General features: G+C 34.1%; 1 protein-coding gene across 1 annotated transcript; it reads right to left on the reverse strand.

The window, feature by feature from the left end:
- Positions 1 to 3,000, reverse strand: LOC114733093 (receptor-like protein EIX2). Its single transcript, XM_028920498.1, has one exon. It carries the CDS (start codon positions 2,998 to 3,000, stop codon positions 1 to 3), a length of 3,000 nt encoding a protein of 999 aa, XP_028776331.1.
- Positions 3,001 to 19,291: the final 16,291 nt, after the last annotated feature.

Raw genomic sequence — 19,291 nt, forward strand, 5'->3', positions numbered from 1 at the left:
CTAAAACCATCGTTTGTGACGGGGCTTGATTCTGCGGCCATTATTGATTCTTGTTCCATGCAACAACACAAGAAATTTTACAATGACCACTTCCACAAAAGCAAAGTAAGCATCACTCCAAGATCTCTTCATTGCTAATATGAGAAAAGGCACTAAAAGCCCGGTAGCAAATCCCAATCCAACACTCAAGTAAAACCACTTATCAATGAGCCCATCAGAATCATCGGCTTCATCATTGCCTGCTTCCCTGTTAGAACCATTAACATGACCATAACCATTACATAGGCACCTCACGGGAAGGGGACAACCATAGAGATCAGGGTTCCCAACAAATGAAGATGCTTCGAAAGTTGTTGTGTGACCTGTGTAAGGGATGGGACCTGAAAGATTGTTGTAGGACAAATTCAAGTAGCCCAAAAATGATAAGGAAGACAAGTTTTGAGGAATAGAACCAGTGAGTTGATTACTTGAGAGATCAAGGGATAATAGCTGACTCATATTTGATATGCTCTCTGGAATGCTGCCGGTTAGGTGATTTCTTGATAGGCTCAAATAGGTTAGACCAGATAGTTTTGTCAATTCATGGGGAATTCTTCCAGACAGGTTGTTTCCAGAAAGGTCTATGCTGGTGACTAGATAAAGAGTGGTGGTGTACATCAATGACTGGCCTTTTGCATTCACAACCAACCTATCTTTATCTCTCCCATCATAATTATAATTTGACTGTCTAACTGTAATACCCTGAGTCCCGAACCCTACTCGCTCCCTACTTTTGTTTAGAATCATTGCTTTAAGATCACCAAAGTTGGCTGGAATGTTACCACTCAAGTCATTCTCCCCAAGATCCAGCACTTGCAATAAACTTAGTTTTGAGAGCTCATGAGGAATTTCTCCAAAGAAGGCATTGGATCTCAAGTCAAGAAATTCAAGAAAGCCAAATCTATCTCCAATCCAAGAAGGAATTCCACCAAAAAGCTCATTGTTACCAAGGTCCAAGGTCTGCAAATCGGATAAATTCATAAATGATAGTGGTAAATTTCCTGAGAGCCGGTTGTCACTTAGGTGCAAAAATATGAGCCATTTCAATTGACCTAAGGAATTTGGAATATCCCCAGACAAATTGTTGTTGCTAAGATCTAGTTCATCCAACCATGAACAATTTCCAAGGCTTGAAGGGATCCTCCCAATGAAATTGTTGCTTGAAAGATCAATGGTCAAAAGAGAATCACACTTTTGCCCTATAGACTTTGGTATTTGTCCAGAAAATTGATTTTGGGAAAGAGATAAGAAACTAAAGTTAGTCATTCTCATCCAAAACCAATTTGGTATAGAATCTGAAATGCTAGCATTTGAAAGGTTCAAAATTTTTATCTCTTTCTGTGACTGGAGCCAAGATGGAAACGAAGGTCCCAAGATGCATGATCTCATTATAAGTGCTTCAACTTGGAATGGTGGCATCCAATTGGAGCTGATGTTCACAATGAACAAATTGGAGGATAAGTCTAAGACATCCAGATTGATCAACTTTGAAAAATGAATTTGAGATATTATGCCTCCCAATTGATTAGAAGAAATATCAAATTCCGATAGGGAAGAAAGTTGTCCTAAACTTTCTGGAACAGTCCCATCGAGTTTATTCTTTTGAAGGTTCAAGGTAACAAGATTTCGCAATGATCCCAAAGAAGCAGGGATATGTCCTTGAAACAAATTATACCTAAGGTCAAGATTAACCATATTTTCTAGTTGACCTATCCAATATGGGATTTTACCACCCAATTTATTATAGCCCAAATCAAAATATTGCAAATTATGTAGAGGTTTCTTAAAAGGGCAAGTTTGTGTTCCTTCAAGAATTTCAGGTAGATTTCCTGTCATCTCATTTGTAGATAAAGAAAAGCTATTCAAGTTGCAAAGTTTTCCAATAGAGCTGGGAATACCACCCTCAATAGCATTATAATCAAGATAAAATAAGGTGAGAGAAGTCATGTTTCCCAAAGGCAAGGGAAGTTTTCCATACAAATTATTGAATGACAAATCAAGGACTTGTATCTTTTCCCATCTTTTTCGAAACAGTTGGGAACAGTTCGCCGTAACATTATTCAGACTTAAATCCAACGACAATAAATTTGGCATTTCTCCTAGACCAAGCGGTATTCTTCCATGTAGGTTACTGTCCGTCATATCAATATGTTGCAAGCTACTTATATTCACAAGCCAATCGGGTATCTTTGAATAGAAGCTATTAGAGCTAAGATCCATGACAGCAAGTGAAGAAAAATTCAAATAAGGCACAGATGGAATATAACCAGACAAGTAACAACCAGATAGATGCAATTCAACAATAGAAGGCAGTTGATTTAATGCACCAGCCCAGTCTTTCACCAATGAAAGGTTGACCCCATTCATAACAAGGTGTTCTAAAGAGACAAGGACAGTTATCCATTGGAAATTATCAGCACACAAAATATTCCATAAGTTGGCACTATTATGAAGATCAAGAACTTTCAAGTGAGATAAGTTTCCCAAATGTGCAGGAATGAGGCCACTAAAACCAGCATTTGACAAGTTCAGATATTGCAAATTCTCCAATGAACCAAAGAATTCAGGTATTGTTATGCCATCAAAGTTGTTAAAACTCAAGTCTAAATGCCTTAATGACTTGAGCTTCATCAAAGACGGTCTTATCTCACCACTCAAGTTCCAGAACGCATACCTGTCATAAGATGAATATTCAAACCCATACGGATTGTGGAGATCAACTGCAACAACTGCTTTTGTACTGTTGTCGCACTCTATTCCATGCCATTCACAACATTTACTACCCCTCCATGAAGATAGCACATTATTCGGATCATGAAGCCCTGTTTTGAAGTCCATGAGAGCTTTACGATCAGAGGCCAAGCAAGCAACCAAGTGGCCATCACTGCTCCCAACAGAAAATGGGATTATTAGGAGGCAAAGTGAGAGAAAGAACAACTCAATTACTGGTAGTTTTCCCATTGAAGTATTTTTATCTCTAGCAAGCTATGGTTGTAGGCCAAAGTTACACATCTCAGTAGCATATATATAGCACAGCCTTTGTTTACGTGGAAAATAGATAAAATTCCTTCTTGTTCCGTGTTAAACGGTCGCCAACTCAACATTATTGGGATGAGAAAAAACAGTATCGTATGAAATCAAACTATGTAGCCATGGTCCATAGCTGACAATGATAGTCAACACCCATCCTGAGAAGCACGTTAAGAGTTATTGGGGAGCTGGTTTTTTCTTCGAAGGAAATTACCCATCACCTTCTGCTGCATTTTCCCATTTAGTGCGCACAAAGGTCATGTTTAAAAATGATTTTTCCCCTCTGAATTATTGGTTTAAATGATTGGAGATCTCACAAAAGTACAATAAAGACCGCATGTATTTCTGCTCGGAAAAGAAAGTTATAATGTTCTGCTTCCTTCCCACATTATAGAGGATCAGTTTTGAGTTTTGACAGGCATTCACAAAGAGTTTGGTTTTTCCCTTCTTTAATGAAGAACTTCACCAGACACTTCAAAAAATATAAGATAAATATTTTCTAAGAGAATTACGAGCCAAGTCACATGATTTGGAGTTGGAGTTCCACAAGAAAAATTTATATTCACATGTTCAAAATATGTAAAGTGTAATATCATTTAGTAAAGGTTGCTACATATGCTGTAAGCATAAACCAATACTATAGTTGTCCAGCACACATGCTAAGACTTAGGTCCACGCATATATAACACCCTCGTGTTGTAAACATCCACATGGTGATCGGGAAAAGTTTTTTTTTTTTTTTAGTGCACACTCATGGTTTTCACTAACTAGAAGTCCCCATGCCACATTACCTGTAAAAGCAGGGGCTCTTATTTTCAGCCTACTCCTCCTAGAAATATATATATATATTTCTCTCTCTAGCAAACTTTGGTTGTAGGCAAAAGCTGTACATGTCAGCAGCATGTACATATATATATACTCCTTCAGTCCTTAGTATAGGACCCAATTCTCGAGTTGGTTTTAGTCCTAGTGATAAATCACATTTTTACATACTTTTTATCCTCTCCATTTGGTCTTTTTAGTGAGAAATTGTGCCTAATTGAGTTTAATTAGATCATATTTTATTTTATGGACATTTTACACTTAATGGAAATTAATTCATTAAATCTTAGAAATTTATGGTTAAATCTTCATTTAATATTTTTGCATATATGGCTATTCATTATTATCTTATCTTGTGCAGATTTTGGGAGATAAATTGAAGATTGATGATGGAGATTATTTGGGCTGAAGTTGATTAAAATTACTATCTTAATTTTAATTTTTCTCTTGGGTGAAATTGTGTAAATAGTTTTAGGGTAGTTTAATTATTTTATTTTATTTTATTTCATATTACTTTAGTTTGAAAGAGGAGGAGTGGCGGAAGTTTTAAAAAAGAAAAAAAAAGGAATTAAAAAGTGGAGGAGGCGGTTAGAATTAATGGAAAAAGTTTATCTGAAATTAGGATGATCCCTCCAACCTGGATTATATGTATTGGCATAAGGGTCATATTTAGGCTGTTGTGGTTGTGAAGGTCTCTCGGGAAATACTCCAGCACACATCTCATAACTCTCTTGTAACTGTGGACATTGATCAGTTGCATGAGTAGCTAGTGAACAAATACCACATAGAGGACCTGACAATCATATGCAATATTCTGTGAGACAGACTATTCCCATTCAAGAGCCTCAAAAGCAAGATAATAGTCTTGAAGAAATGATGAAACAGTTTGTTTCTAGAACTGATTCCACCATTCAAAGTTTGAGTAGTCAAGTTGGTCAACTAGCTGCAGAGCTCAATGACTTGAAAAATCAAGGGTCAGGAAAATTACCATCACAACCAGTAGTGAATCCCAAGGGTAATGTGAGTGCTATGACATTGAGAAGTGGAAAAGAAGTGCAAGGGCATACAGAAGCTTCTAAAAGAAAAGCAGTGTTTAAAGAAGCTACTGTCACTACTCATGATCCTTCTTCTTCCTCTACTCAAGAGTCTCCACAGGCATGTAATGATGAAAAAGATGAAGTCCCTAAATGTAGCAATGCTTTGCCTTTTCCTAGTAGGGTGACTCAATCTAGGAGAATTTATGAATCTGAAGTAGAAAGGGAGATCTTAGAGCTCTTTCAGAAGGTTGAAGTGAACATACCTCTTTTGGAACTAGTCAAGCAAGTTCCTAAATATGCAAAGTTCCTCAAAGACTTGTGCACAAACAGAAAAAGGTTGAAAGGCAATGAAAGAGTGTACTTGAACAAGAATGTATCTGCTTTAATTCAGCCAGCCATACCTGTCAAATGTAAAGATCCTGGAACATTCTCCATACCATGCACAATAGGGAAGATGCAGTTTACTGATGCCATGTGTGACTTGGGTGCTGGCATAAATGTCATGCCAAAATTTGTGTATTCTTCTTTGCAATTTGGTGAGCTCAAACCTACTGGAGTGATTGTCCAACTGGCAAACAGGAGCTTAGTTTACCCTGCAGGAGTTCTAGAAGATGTGCTGGTAAAAGTAAAAGATTTAATCTTTCCTGCCGATTTTTATATTTTAGATATGGAGGATAATCACACACATGGACATACACCCCTGATCCTGGGTAGACCATTTCTTAAAACTGCTAGAACTATCATTGATGTGTATGCGGGTACACTTTCTATGGAATTTGCTGGAACTAAAGTCATTTTTAGTATATATGATTCCATGAAACATCCCAGTGAAGATCATTCTGCATTTCTTATTGGTAGGATAGATACATTGATTAGTGATGCATCTGATGATATCTATTCTGAGATGATTGATGACTTTCCTGATATTCATGCCTACAAAGATTCATTGACTTGCTGTTCTGATGATTGTACTCCTGTTAACATGTGTGTTGTATGTGATGAAGTGGATGAATTTATACATGCTCCCATATCTGTTTTCTCTTTTTCTGACTCTGGGGATGATTATGAGCTTGATTATGCAACTGAGCCTATTTCTGCACATACTTCTACTTCTAACATGCCCTCTTTAGATCATATTTCTTGTGAAGAGGTCAACATGCAGGTCAATTCAGTCATAGATTTGAATCCAAAGATGTTGATTCCTTCCATTCAAAAGCCACCAGAACTTGAGCTCAAGCCACTTCCTGACAATCTTATGTATGCATCTACCAGTGATCATAGGCAGGAACTTCACACCTAAGCAAGAGGAAGAATTACTAAATGTGCTGAGAAAGAACAAAAAGGCCCTGGGGTGGTCACTTGCAGACATACCTGGTATAAGTCTTTCAGTTTGCATGCATCGAATATTGCTTGAGAATGATGCCAAACCAGTGAGACAATACCAGAGGCGACTCAACCCTACCATTCTTGATGTGGTTAAAAAGGAGGTGTCTAAATTACTTGCTGCTGGAATCATTTATCCAATTTCTGATAGCAAATGGGTGAGTCTAGTGCAAGTGGTTCCTAAAAAGACTGGTATCACAGTGGTAGCCAATGAAAAGAACGAGTTGGTTCCTGTTAGAGTGCAAAATTCTTGGAGAGTCTGTATTGATTACAGGAAGCTGAATCAAGTCACTAGAAAGGACCATTTTCCTCTGCCCTTCTTAGATCAAACATTGGAGAGACTAGCTGGAAAGTCATATTATTGCTTTCTGGATGGGTTTTCAGGCTACTTTCAGATTCATATAGCTCCTGAAGATCAAGAGAAGACTACCTTTACATGCCCCTTTGGTACTTTTGCCTATCGAAGAATGCCTTTTGGTCTTTGTAATGCTCCTGGCACCTTTCAGCGTTGTATGGTAAGTATCTTTGCTGATCTTTTAGAACATTGCATGGAGGTGTTTATGGATGACTTTACTATTTATGGGTGTTCTTTTGATGATTGTTTGGATAGTTTAGACAGAGTTTTGCAAAGATGCATTGACAACAATCTTGTGTTGAATTATGAGAAATGTCATTTCATGGTAGAAAGTGGCATTGTGTTAGGGCATGTAGTATCTAAGCATGGCATTGAGGTAGATAGAGCTAAAGTGGATGTTATTGTTTCTTTACCTTACCCCACTTCTGTTAGGGAAGTGCGTTCTTTTCTTGGGCATGCAGGTTTTTACAGGAGATTCATCAAAGACTTTAGCAAGGTTGCCCTTCCTCTTTCCAGTCTTCTTCAAAAAGATGTGGAGTTCAACTTTGATGACAAATGTAAACTAGCTTTTGATGAACTAAAGAAAAGACTCACAACTCCACCAATCATTCAAGCTCCAAACTGGGATTTGCCCTTTGAGTTGATGTGTGATGCTTCCAACTTTGCCTTAGGAGCTATTCTATCTTAAAGGGTGGATAAGAAATCTCATGTCATTGCCTATGCTTCTAGGACTTTGGATGCAGCTCAAGCCAATTACACCACCACTAAAAAGGAGCTTCTGTCTATTGTGTTTGCTCTAGATAAGTTTCGCTCTTACTTGTTGGGCTCTAAGGTGGTTGTTTATTCTGATCATGCTGCATTGAAATATCTTCTTAAGAAGCCTGATGCAAAACCTAGATTGATAAGGTGGATGCTCTTACTGCAAGAATTTGACATTGAAATAAGGGATAAAAGTGGAGCTGAAAATTTAGTGGCAGATCACTTGAGTAGAATTCCACAGTTTGCTGACTCTTCTGTTGTGGATCCACTTCCTATTAAAGATAACTTTCCTGATGAAGTGCTTTACTCTATTCATGGTTGTGAGCCTTGGTATGCAGATTTGGTAAATTTCTTAGTTGCTTGTGAGTTGCCTGCACATATGAAGAAGCATCAATTGAATAAGCTTAAAAGTGAGGCCAGACATTATGTTTGGGATGACCCGTATCTATGGCGTATGTGTAGTGACCAAGTAATTAGGAGATGTGTACCTAATCATGAATTTGCATCTGTCTTGCATTTTTGTCATACTCTTGCATGTGGTGGTCACTTTGGTCCTCAGCGTACTGCTAGGAAAGTTTTAGACTCTGGTTTGTATTGGCCCACTCTTTTCAAGGATGCACATGAGTTCTGTAAGCATTGTGTTAGATGCCAGCAAACAGGGAATATTTCTCGTAGAAATGAAATGCCTCAACAACCTTTACTGTTTTGTGAAATCTTTGATGTTTGGGGCATTGATTTCATGGGACCTTTTCCTGTTTCCTTTGGATTCAATTATATTATCTTAGCTGTGGATTATGTTTCTAGGTGGGTGGAAGCAAAAGCCACCAGGACTGATGATTCTTCTGTGGTCTTGGATTTTGTTAGATCTCATATCTTTTGCAGGTTTGGCATGCCCAAAGCCATCATCAGTGATCGAGGCACCCACTTTTGTAATAGAAACATGGAAACTTTGTTGCGCAAGTATGGTGTGGTACATAAAGTATCAACTCCTTACCATCCTCAAACCAACGGGCAAGCTGAAGTATCTAATAGAGAGATAAAGCAGATTTTAGAGAAGACCGTGCAGCCTAATAGGAAGGATTGGAGCAAGAGATTGATGATGCACTATGGGCTTACAGGACTGCTTTCAAGACACCCATAGGCATGTCACCATATAGACTTGTCTTTGGGAAGGGGTGTCACTTGCCTGTTGAGATTGAACACAAAGCTTTTTGGGCAATAAAGAAGTGCAACATGGACTTAACAGAAGCAGGAACTCAGAGAAAACTACAACTGCAAGAGCTTGAAGAGATCCGGCTAGAAGCTTATGAGAACTCAAGAATCTACAAGGAAAGGACCAAGGTAGTGCATGACAAGTTGATAGTCAGGAAGGAATTCAAAGTTGGGGATAAAGTGTTGTACTACAATTCCGACTTAAGTTGATGCCTGGTAAATTGCGTTCAAGATGGACTGGTCCTTATGTAGTCACTCATGCATCCCCTTATGGTTTTGTTGAGCTTCAAGATACTGCTTCCAACCATCGAATCAAAGCAAATGGACATTTGGTGAAGCACTTCTATGAAGGATTTAAGGAGCACAATGTGCAGGAGCTCCGTCTATACGGCACCCCTTGACACTTTCAGGCTGTTTCCTTTTCCCTTACTCTTTTATTTCACATGTTATTTATTTATTAATTGCTTCACATTGAGGACACTGTGAAATTTAAGTGTGGGGGAGGGGTAACTTGTTGTTAGTATTAGTTTCTTTTTGTTTTAGTTAATTCTGAAAATTTCAAAAAAAAAAATCTTGTGTTTTTGTTTTTTTTTTTCCTTGCATTTTTCTGTTTCCTTTCTATTTCTAGTGTGAAATTGCACGTTTAATGCAATCCTTGGTCCGAAGCATTTCGACTTGAGAAGGAATTGAACTTGTGACTTGAATTTAAGTTAAGCGGCAATGAATTTGGCTTTAATGGATTGTAGTGGATAGTCATTAGTTAGTGAGGATTTGGGCCTGAACTTTACCTTTCTTGTGTGTACTTGCCTATCATTGTTCTCACTCAGAACTTGTCTTGAGTCTTTGTTAACACCACATTTGCATTTATTGTGTATAAAAATGATTGAGGCATTTATTTTGTTTTAGCTAATTAGCCAAATAACCATCCCTATATATACATATAAATTATCCATTGTTTAGCCCATTTGGACCTTATTGTGTTTCCTTTCTCGTCCCATAACCCACTGTTTAACAAAAAAAAACAGAAAAAAAAAATCCTCACTTTCTCCTCATTAGGAATTTAAGAGCATCTCTTATTTAGAGATTGATGAACTGTGTCATGATTCTTTTGGCCATTAGTACATATAGTTGCATATATCAATGGAGCTTGTAAATAGTAGTTGTTGTCGAAAGTGTGTTCATTGAAAAAAAAAAAAGAGAAAAAAAAAGGAGAAAACAGAAAAAAAAAAAGAGAAGAAAAAAAGAAGTGAAAAAAAAAATTTGTTTGTATCTAGTATTGTTTGCTTGTTGAAGGCCAAAGTTTTATACACATTCATTATATCCTTGGTCGTTTTATGGCTCTTGAGTTTCTACGGAAGTTGTTTGTTCCCTCTTGTCCCTTTGTTTTTGCAACTACTCCAACACCATGACCATCCCAATAAAGCCCTTTTGATTTATGCATGGTAATAGTATTATGTGGTGGAAATTTAGATGATAAACAAGCCTATGATAGTGGGACATGATAGGTGAGATTTGAGAGAAACACCAACCTTTAAACACATGAGACGTGAGGGATAAACACTTTAGCCTTGGTGAGAGACTTTTCACTGTACTTCATTTTTGTCAAGGGCATTGCCATGGTACTCATTTTCTTGATGCTGGGGAGATGACTTTGATAATTGACATGTTGAAAGACCAAGATTGTTTTACACTTTGTAATTTCTTCAATTGCTTGTGTTGCTCTACCCTTGTTTTCCTATCTATTTCGCTTTTGCCCAGGAGTACAAAAGTCTAAGTGTGGGGGAATTTGATAAATCACATTTTTACATACTTTTTATCCTCTCCATTTGGTCTTTTTAGTGAGAAATTGTGCCTAATTGAGTTTAATTAGATCATATTTTATTTTATGACATTTTACACTTAATGGAAATTAATTGATTAAATCTTAGAAATTTATGGTTAAATCTTCATTTAATATTTTTGCATATGTGGCTATTGATTATTATCTTATCTTGTGCAGATTTTGGGAGATAAATTGAAGATTGATGATGGAGATTATTTGGGCTGAAGTTGATTAAAATTACTATCTTAATTTTAATTTTTCTCTTGGGTGAAATTGTGTAAATAGTTTTAGGGTAGTTTAATTATTTTATTTTATTTTATTTCATATTACTTTAGTTTGAAAGAGGAGGAGTGGCGGAAGTTTTAAAAAAGAAAAAAAAAAGGAATTAAAAAGTGGAGGAGGCGGTTAGAATTAATGGAAAAAGTGGGGAGGAGATCAAAAGAGACGCAGACGCAGACGCAGACGCAGACGGAGCAAAGGACGAGAGTAGCGATCTTCACTTTTATTCGTCTCCAAACTTCTGCGACGCCTTCTTTTCTCCATGATCAGTAACGTTGTGCTCTTATTTTCTGCCATGAACTTCTAATTTCATCTGTAATTAACTATAAGTTTGAACCTTGGGTCTGTAATAAGAGTCCAAGACTTGTAATGGGAACTCTTTTGGTTGAGATTCTTATTTAATTTTCCTTTCTTTTGACTCTCTTTTATACGTAATTTTTCTGTGCTCAATGTGTGTTCAGATTTGAATATAATATGTGGTGTATCCGGTGAGGATTTGTGCTGAAAATTCCTGATTATAGATTTATAACTTGAACTAGTAGGCTTTTGAAATTTCAGATTTGATAGTTTCTACAATTCCTCACTGTTAGGATTTAATTTGTGCAAGTTTATATTTTTCAGATTTGGAATATGTTTACTTTGCTATTTTTCTTGAATTATTGAGAGGTCATAAGCCCTTAATCGATTGATTGGAAGTTTGAGAGGTAAATTAAAGGAGGAAATTGATTGATTTTCTCTGTTTGTTAAAATTTCAGGATTAATTGTTGCTTAAGTTTAATTTGGAGTTTAAGTGAGATGTCATTGAACTTTGATTTAAACAAGAGCATAAAACTTGAATGATAATTCAAGGATTTTAGTTGGGAAATTTTCTTAAGGAATCTCAATCAAAGGAATTGAATCTTTTATGTGGACAAGGACCATTACATCCCAAGGGAAGAACTTGTAGTTAATTGCATCGCCATTATAAATTCTTGTTAGTTGTCAATTTGCTCTGTTGTCATTTTCTTTTACTAGTTAATTAGACTTTTAATCTTCAGTTTACAAAACCCCCCCTTTTTTTTAAAGCATTTTCGAGTGATCTTTTTCTTATCGAAATTCTTAATTTAAGTGATTAACTCATTGGCTCATCGGGAGACGACCTAGGTTGCGCTTTACTGCAAAATCTAGTTTTATATTATTTTGATGCTATTCGACAGTGGTGTCACCTAGATATAAGACCTATTTCTCATATTTATTAATTTTTTCTAAATTATCCCTATGAATACTCCCTTAATCATAATCAAATAGAAGAGAAAGAGGGGTATTGAGAAAGATGATTATAGTGTTTTAGGAAAAATGTGTCACTTTTCTTATAAGTAACTAATTTAACTAACTTTCTTAATCTAATCAAATTAGTTAAATAGATTTTATATTAAGAATCGGAGGAGTACATATATATATATAAATGTATGTATTTCTTCGTTTCTGCGTAAGAGGATAAATCTGTCTTTCATTCTTTGTTAAGTGGTCCCGAACTGAACTTTCATTAAGACATGGATATGAGAAAATGCAGTAACGTAATAAAATCAACTACCACATAGCTATAATGTCATGACGTTAGTCTTATAATTGAGCTTTCATATAAGGAAAGGGGTGAACAAAAAGCCGAAGATGACCACGATGGATTTTTTTTGGTGATAATTTTTTGTTATACATATGAAAAATAAGAATAAATCAGGGTTTTATATTTAGAATTAAAATAAAAATAAAACTATTTTTCATATTAAGAACTGAAGGTAGTATATAACTTCAAATCTTCGTTTTCGAGAGAAAAAAATAATCGACTCCACCAATATCGATCAAAACTTGAACCCTTGTATAGATGTGCCGCATGCAATTTGATTTTCTTACGGTGTCGGTTCTTCCTGCGGTTTCTTTTTGCAAGGACCCATTAATTATTTTACATAAATTAAACAATTCAGTTAAATTTAATTCAGATTATCAAAACTTTAAAATAGTATACAAAAAAAATTAAAATACATTCAATAACATTTAATTTATTGATTAGAAAAGAGTTTTAGTTAATTAGCTAGAAAGTTGATATAAGTAAGCAGGACGAGCATCCTAATTTAAATATCATGTTGATAAAATTTCTTTCACCATAAAAACAGCTTATCATCATCAATCTTCAACAATCACTTAGCAGGAGATTTTAGCTCTTCCTTATGATTTCATGTTCTACCATTTAAACTAATTTCTTTTAATCTATTCTCTGATTTTTTAGGACGTAGTCTTTTTTTCTACTTGTTTAGCACATTGTAAATCTTGTTTTCTTTTAATGCATCATTTTGCCTTTTCTTAAAAAGAAAGAAAGAAAAAACTAAAAGTTTCTTGGGTTGTTAAGAAATATCAAAGCAAATGATAAGAAATAAACTCTAATCATAAATATAAAAACTAATTAAAAATTATATTTGATCCTCAACATAAAATATCAATTTATTTTATCTCGTAAATTTACAATTTATTCTTCATATTATTTTTATTGAATACGCATATTAAGAAGTTTTCATCTAATAATAATCATATTTAAAAGAACATAATTTAAGAAAATCAAATCATATTTAATATAAATAATTAACTTAACTAATTTATTTAATCTATTTGAAATTAGTTGAGTAATTCTCATAGGATCAAAGGTACCATTATTTATATTTTACCCCATCTAGTTGTAGTCTTCTGATGCTAGTCTTCTTTCATTGAAAAAAAGGATTTCGCGAAGAAATTTAGTGAAACAAAATGTGACGGGTCAATCAATGGTCTTGAGGTTTATCCTCTTGAAAAAGCCGATGAAGAAATATTGGGAAAGGGGTGAAAGTGTAAAACACGGTTTAGTATTGTTCTTCAACTTTATACTTTTGAAAAAGCCGACGAAGAAATATAGGGAAAGGGGGGAAAGTGTAAAACACGGTTTAGTACTGTTCTTAAGTTTTGTACTTTTGAAAAAGCCGAAGACGGCCATGACGGAAATTTTTTTTCTTTTGTTTTTTTTTTCTTTTTCATAACAACCATGATGGAAATTTTATGCAAAAGTTATTTTTTTATGGGGATCATATATATTAAATAATTAACAAGGGCTCGCTCTTTTATTCAAAATCAAAAGGGCTAGCATTTATTAGGCCAATCGTTTAGTCTTTTTTAATATTTTTATTTTTATTTTTAAATAAAAATATATAACCTGTAATTTAAATCATAAAATCATGAGCTCTAAACAATTTTAAAATAGTGATCATACTCACACTATAAATTAAATAATTATTTAAATAAATTATATAGATTTTATCAACATTTAATTAACATCAATACAATGTTCAAAACTGGGTAATGATAAGAAGGCAGCGAGGCCAAGAATAAAGATGGAAGAGAAGACTGAAGACCAAAAACTCTCTCCTACTCCCAGGAATACACACACACGCGTGTGTGTGTGTGTATTAGAGGGTTGATAATGTAGTGTTAGCACACGACTAGCCGAGGCAAGGAGAGTAAATTGGGTGATTATAAAATTTAATCGAAACTTAGAAATCAAAATATCAAATTCATACAGCATCCGATCCTCAACATAAGGACTAGTTGATTAATTTAAGTAGATTAAAAAAACTAGTGAAGTTAGTTATTTATAATAAATATGTGTTGTTTTTTCTAAAATATTCTTACTAATCAAGTATATTAATTAGAACTACTATTATTACAACAAGTATTACCTTGAAAAAAATGAATAAATATGATAGATAAAATAGATTGAGGTCTTATATTTAAAATTAAAATAAAAGTCGGATGAATTCTCATATCAAAGCCAGAGGTAGTATATAGTTAAGAAGTGCATCACCTAAATGAATGCTAAGTTTGGAAAAACTGCGCTCAGCTAGTTTATTTTTGTTCACCCTATTTCACATGATGTATGTCTGATCATCCTGTTATGTAAGTTCTCAAATTAATTAACTAAATGAACTTTATGCGGTATAGAGGTTAATTTAGATCATCTCTCTATATGAGATGCTTTGACAAAATTTTGAAAACCTTTTTAATCAAGAAAAACATGATGTGGAGAAGGAAGGAGTAGGAAAGAAAATTGATTGATTTTTTAAAAACATAAATTGAGAAAAACAAAGAAAATAACAATAATTAAAAGAAAGCAAAAGGATCAAAAACTTTACCAGAATAATGCACTTCCTGATGATTTTGATGAGTGGCTATCTTGGTTCAAAAGGATGAGGAGTTTGTATGGAGACAATTACTAAGTCAAAAGGAAAAAAAACCCTAGATAACACTTAAGTTATGATTAATTAATTAATTAATTATACCTAGAAAGCTAGCATATAATCATCTTTCAGTTAATCATTTAAAAACCACTTAACTTGTAAATTCAAATAAACAATTATATATTGTCCCCTTAAAAGCAGTAATCTATCGAAAACCTTAAAATATGAACTGCTTGTACAAATTAAAATAGAAATTTATAAAAAAAAAACACTTATAGAATCATGAGAAAATTGAAAATATATTCATTAAAAATTTCAAAACATAATTGTTCAATTAAAACATAAATTTAATAAATTATCAAAATTTTAAACGTACATTCAATAAAATTTATTGATTAGAAAAGATTGTTGTTTGGGTGATTAAGAAATATCAAAGCAAATGTGTTCACCAAAAAAAAAATAATCAAAGCAAATGATACTTGGAAAAACAATCAATGCTTTAAACAAAGAGCCTTAGTTATGTACTACACTTCTAGTTTTTAATATAAGAGCTTGTTTAACTTTCATTTAAATCTTAAATATAAGATCTTAATTCACTTTATTTTTTATATTTATTTATTTATTCTTAAAACAGCCCTTACAATAATAATAATTCTAACTAATACACTTAATTGGGAAAGATATTTTAGAAAAGACAATACTTATTTATTATAAAAAAACTAATTTAATTAATTTTCTCAATGTATTCAAATTAATTAAGTAGCTCTTATATCAAAGACATAAAGTAGTATTAAGAATTATGGGAAGGTTTTTTGATAAAGAATTAAGAACCAAACGAATTATTATTTATATTTCACCCTAACCTAGTCATAAATCTTCCAATGCTAGTCGTCTTCTTTCATTAAGAAAAGAATTTTCCGAAGAAATTTAGTGAAACCAAATGTTACGGGTCAATCAATGATCTTAAGCTTTATACTTTTGAAAAGCCAATGCGGAAATATAAGGAAAGGGGCGAAGACAAAGCCGAAGATGACCATGATGGATTTTTTTTTTTGGTGATAATTTTTTTTGTTATAACAACCATGACGGAAATTTTACGGAAACAGTTATATGTAATCAGTCACTAATTTGAACAGATTAAAAAAATTAGCTAAGTTAATTATTTGTAATAAATAAGTGTTATCTTTTTCAAAATATCCTTACTAATTAAACGTATTGGCTAGAACTACCATTATCACAAGAGTTACCTTAAAAAAATAGATAAATATGAGAGATAAAGTGGATTGTAATCTTATATTTAGAATCAAAATAAAAGTCAAATTAATTTTATGTTATGGACGGGAGGTACTAGTAGCATAAACATTTTTACAAAAATAAAGTAAAGTACGAAACAAGAATTGCTAACAAGCCAACACGTGACATTATCTTTGTATAGATAAATGGTCTTTTCTTCTATTTTTTTTTTAAAAAAAGCCACGTTTCCATGTTTCTCAATTAGTTTTCTTGTATAAAAATATATATATTGTTACTTATCAACTCATTCTTTACAAAACTCATGCTCTTGCTGTTAATCGGAATATTCCTCAAGTAATTGCTATTGCAAACTAGCAGTTTGTGCATCATAATTGCTGATGCATGACAGTTGCTAAAGTTGCAGAGTTTAAGAAGAGATAGCTTCTCGGTTATCTACTTTGCTTTCTTTATCATGTTTATGCATAACAACATCATATTGTGATTATATATATTAGCAAAACATGTTATAAGAGTAGATATAACATCTAGGAGCAATCTGTATTTAAAAAAAGAAAAGAAAAGAAATCCAGGAGCAATGATGCTCTGGATGTTTGAAAATAAGGATCTTAAGATGATAGACGTGTCACAAAAAAAAACATTTAATATTACTTATAAAGAGATTTTTTATAATCTAATGTCCTATGTATATATATAAATTTTAACTAACTATTACATTATATAAAGAAGTGCTAATTCATACCCGTGCATTGCACAGGTAGTGTACTAGTTCCCTGTTAAACGGTCGCCAAATGAACATTATTGGGATGAGAAAAAATAGTATCGTATAAAATCAACTATGTAGCCATGGTCCATAGCTGACAATGATAGTCAACACCCATCCTGAGAAGCACGTTAAGAGTTATTGGGGAGCTGGCTTTTTCTTCGAAGGAAATTACCCATCACCTTCTGCTGCATTTTCCCATTTAGTGCGCATAAAGGTCATGTTTAAAAATGATTTTTCCCCTCTGAATTATTGGTTTAAATGATTGGAGATCTCACAAAAGTACAATAAAGACCGCATGTATTTCTGCTCGGAAAAGAAAGTTATAATGTTCTGCTTCCTTCCCACATTATAGAGGATCAGTTTTGAGTTTTGACAGGCATTCACAAAGAGTTTGGTTTTTCCCTTCTTTAATGAAGAACTTCACCAGACACTTCAAAAAATATAAGATAAATATTTTCTAAGAGAATTACGAGCCAAGTCACATGATTTGGAGTTGGAGTTCCACAAGAAAAATTTATATTCACATGTTCAAAATATGGTCGACACTCAACCGTCACCTTACCAAGCAAGTCAATGAACTCTCATCTTCTTGAAATGGAAGTTGAACCAGCATTATGGGACTATCATATTTATCGATCAGCGCTTATAACCAGCCGAAATCAGCAATTCAAAATTAACTTTCACATTAAGCAATAAATAAATCGATCATCATGTTTCTTATTTTTGATTCATTGCATATATTGCAGAAAACGCATAAAACATGCGCATTTTTGTAGCCGTTTTTTCAGTAGTGGTGGAAGCGGAGCTGCAAACCATCGATAAAGCTTCAGCCATGGATCTAAGGAAGAAGAAGAAGCTTGATGGAGGACATCATTGGAGCTTGCAATCCAGGAAGATTCATTTCCTTTGTAAGGGAAGAAGCATCCTTATCGATCGGGATAAAGCTTGGAAGAAGACTACCGTTTTTCTATGGATTTGGTCCAAGTCCCATTTTCAGGTTGTTTTCGTGAGGCTACTCTGGGTTGAGTTTCAGTTCCAGACTGCCCCTCCTTCAAGCAAGCGACGGCGTTTTGGAAGAGATCAGGAGATCAATCTTGCTTGTTGCTCGAGTCGTTCCCGTAATAATTGTTCCTTATTTTCAATACTTCACATCAAATGGGACCCAAACGTAACACTTTTCAACAAGGCTTTGAAATTTGAATCTTACTCCACCATATTATAAGCAATCGCCATATTATAAGGAATCCGCATTTTTTGTTGTACTTCCGTTGTTGATTTAGAAATTAGGAAGAATTATAATAAGATCTTAAAGAAAAAAATAATTATTAAAAAAATCTCAACAACAACTTAAACAGTTCCAAAATAGAAAATAACAATTTTTAAAACTTGCTTTTATAATTATTTTTTTCCTAAGACCTCAACGTAATTCTCCCTAAAAATTATTGTTTGCTGTTCCATCACAATAAACACGAGACTCATTATGTAATTAGTTTCGGCGCAGGCACTAAACCCATGATCAAGTCACTGTTCAAACATGTTTTAATAAAGATGCTAGCGCATTTTGAATGACTCGAAGTTCCAAGCGTCTTAGATTTTCTTTTCCCAAGCAGCTCGAGTACCAACATCTCAATATGCAAAATACAAGTACCTAAAATGTCTTTTGTTACAGCCTACCCACTGTAAAAATCAAAAAAAGATCTCTCTCTGAGAATAGAGCTCGCTCCCACACAAGCCACATTCTATTGATGACCTTCTTGGTACGAATCATTACGCTCATATAAGACGAGTTTTGACAAAACTGCAGGTTAGGATAAAATAAAACCCAATAAAACATAAAACAAAGAGACAAGACAAACAGATAATGATTTCTGGCACTAAGGTTGATCATATAAGACTAGAAATGAGAAACCATATATCTTTATTTTTGCAATCCTGGTTCTTGTCTGTAATTTCATAAATCCGTGGTTCTCCAGTGTTTCCATGATCTTTATAGGTCATTCTCCCGTACAAAACCTAATCAACTATAAAACAAATGGAACATGAAAAGCATATTCTCTGTAGGATCCTAGCCAAACCATATTGCCCATGGTTTCTGACAGCAAGGTTGATCATGGAATGGCATAATAGGCTAGCTTTTATGGGGGGGTTTTCTATCTCTGATTGATTGCCTCATTGCAACATTATTCTCTTTCTCCGATGGTGCCATCTGTCCCTCCTTGTTGCTGCTCTCTTGATACGCAAGTCATGGAAGTATCAACCTGCTTCCTCAGTTCAAATTTCACAAGTGAAAGAAATCCAGTA

Source organism: Neltuma alba, unplaced genomic scaffold (assembly GCF_004799145.2).
Source record: "Neltuma alba isolate B1F8T4 unplaced genomic scaffold, ASM479914v2 tig00012964_pilon, whole genome shotgun sequence".
NCBI classification, from domain to species: Eukaryota; Viridiplantae; Streptophyta; class Magnoliopsida; order Fabales; family Fabaceae; genus Neltuma; species Neltuma alba.

Excerpts from the sequence above, each read along its gene's own strand:
- LOC114733093 (XM_028920498.1), bottom strand. The coding sequence starts at position 3,000 with ATGGGAAAACTACCAGTAATTGAGTTGTTCTTTCTCTCACTTTGCCTC.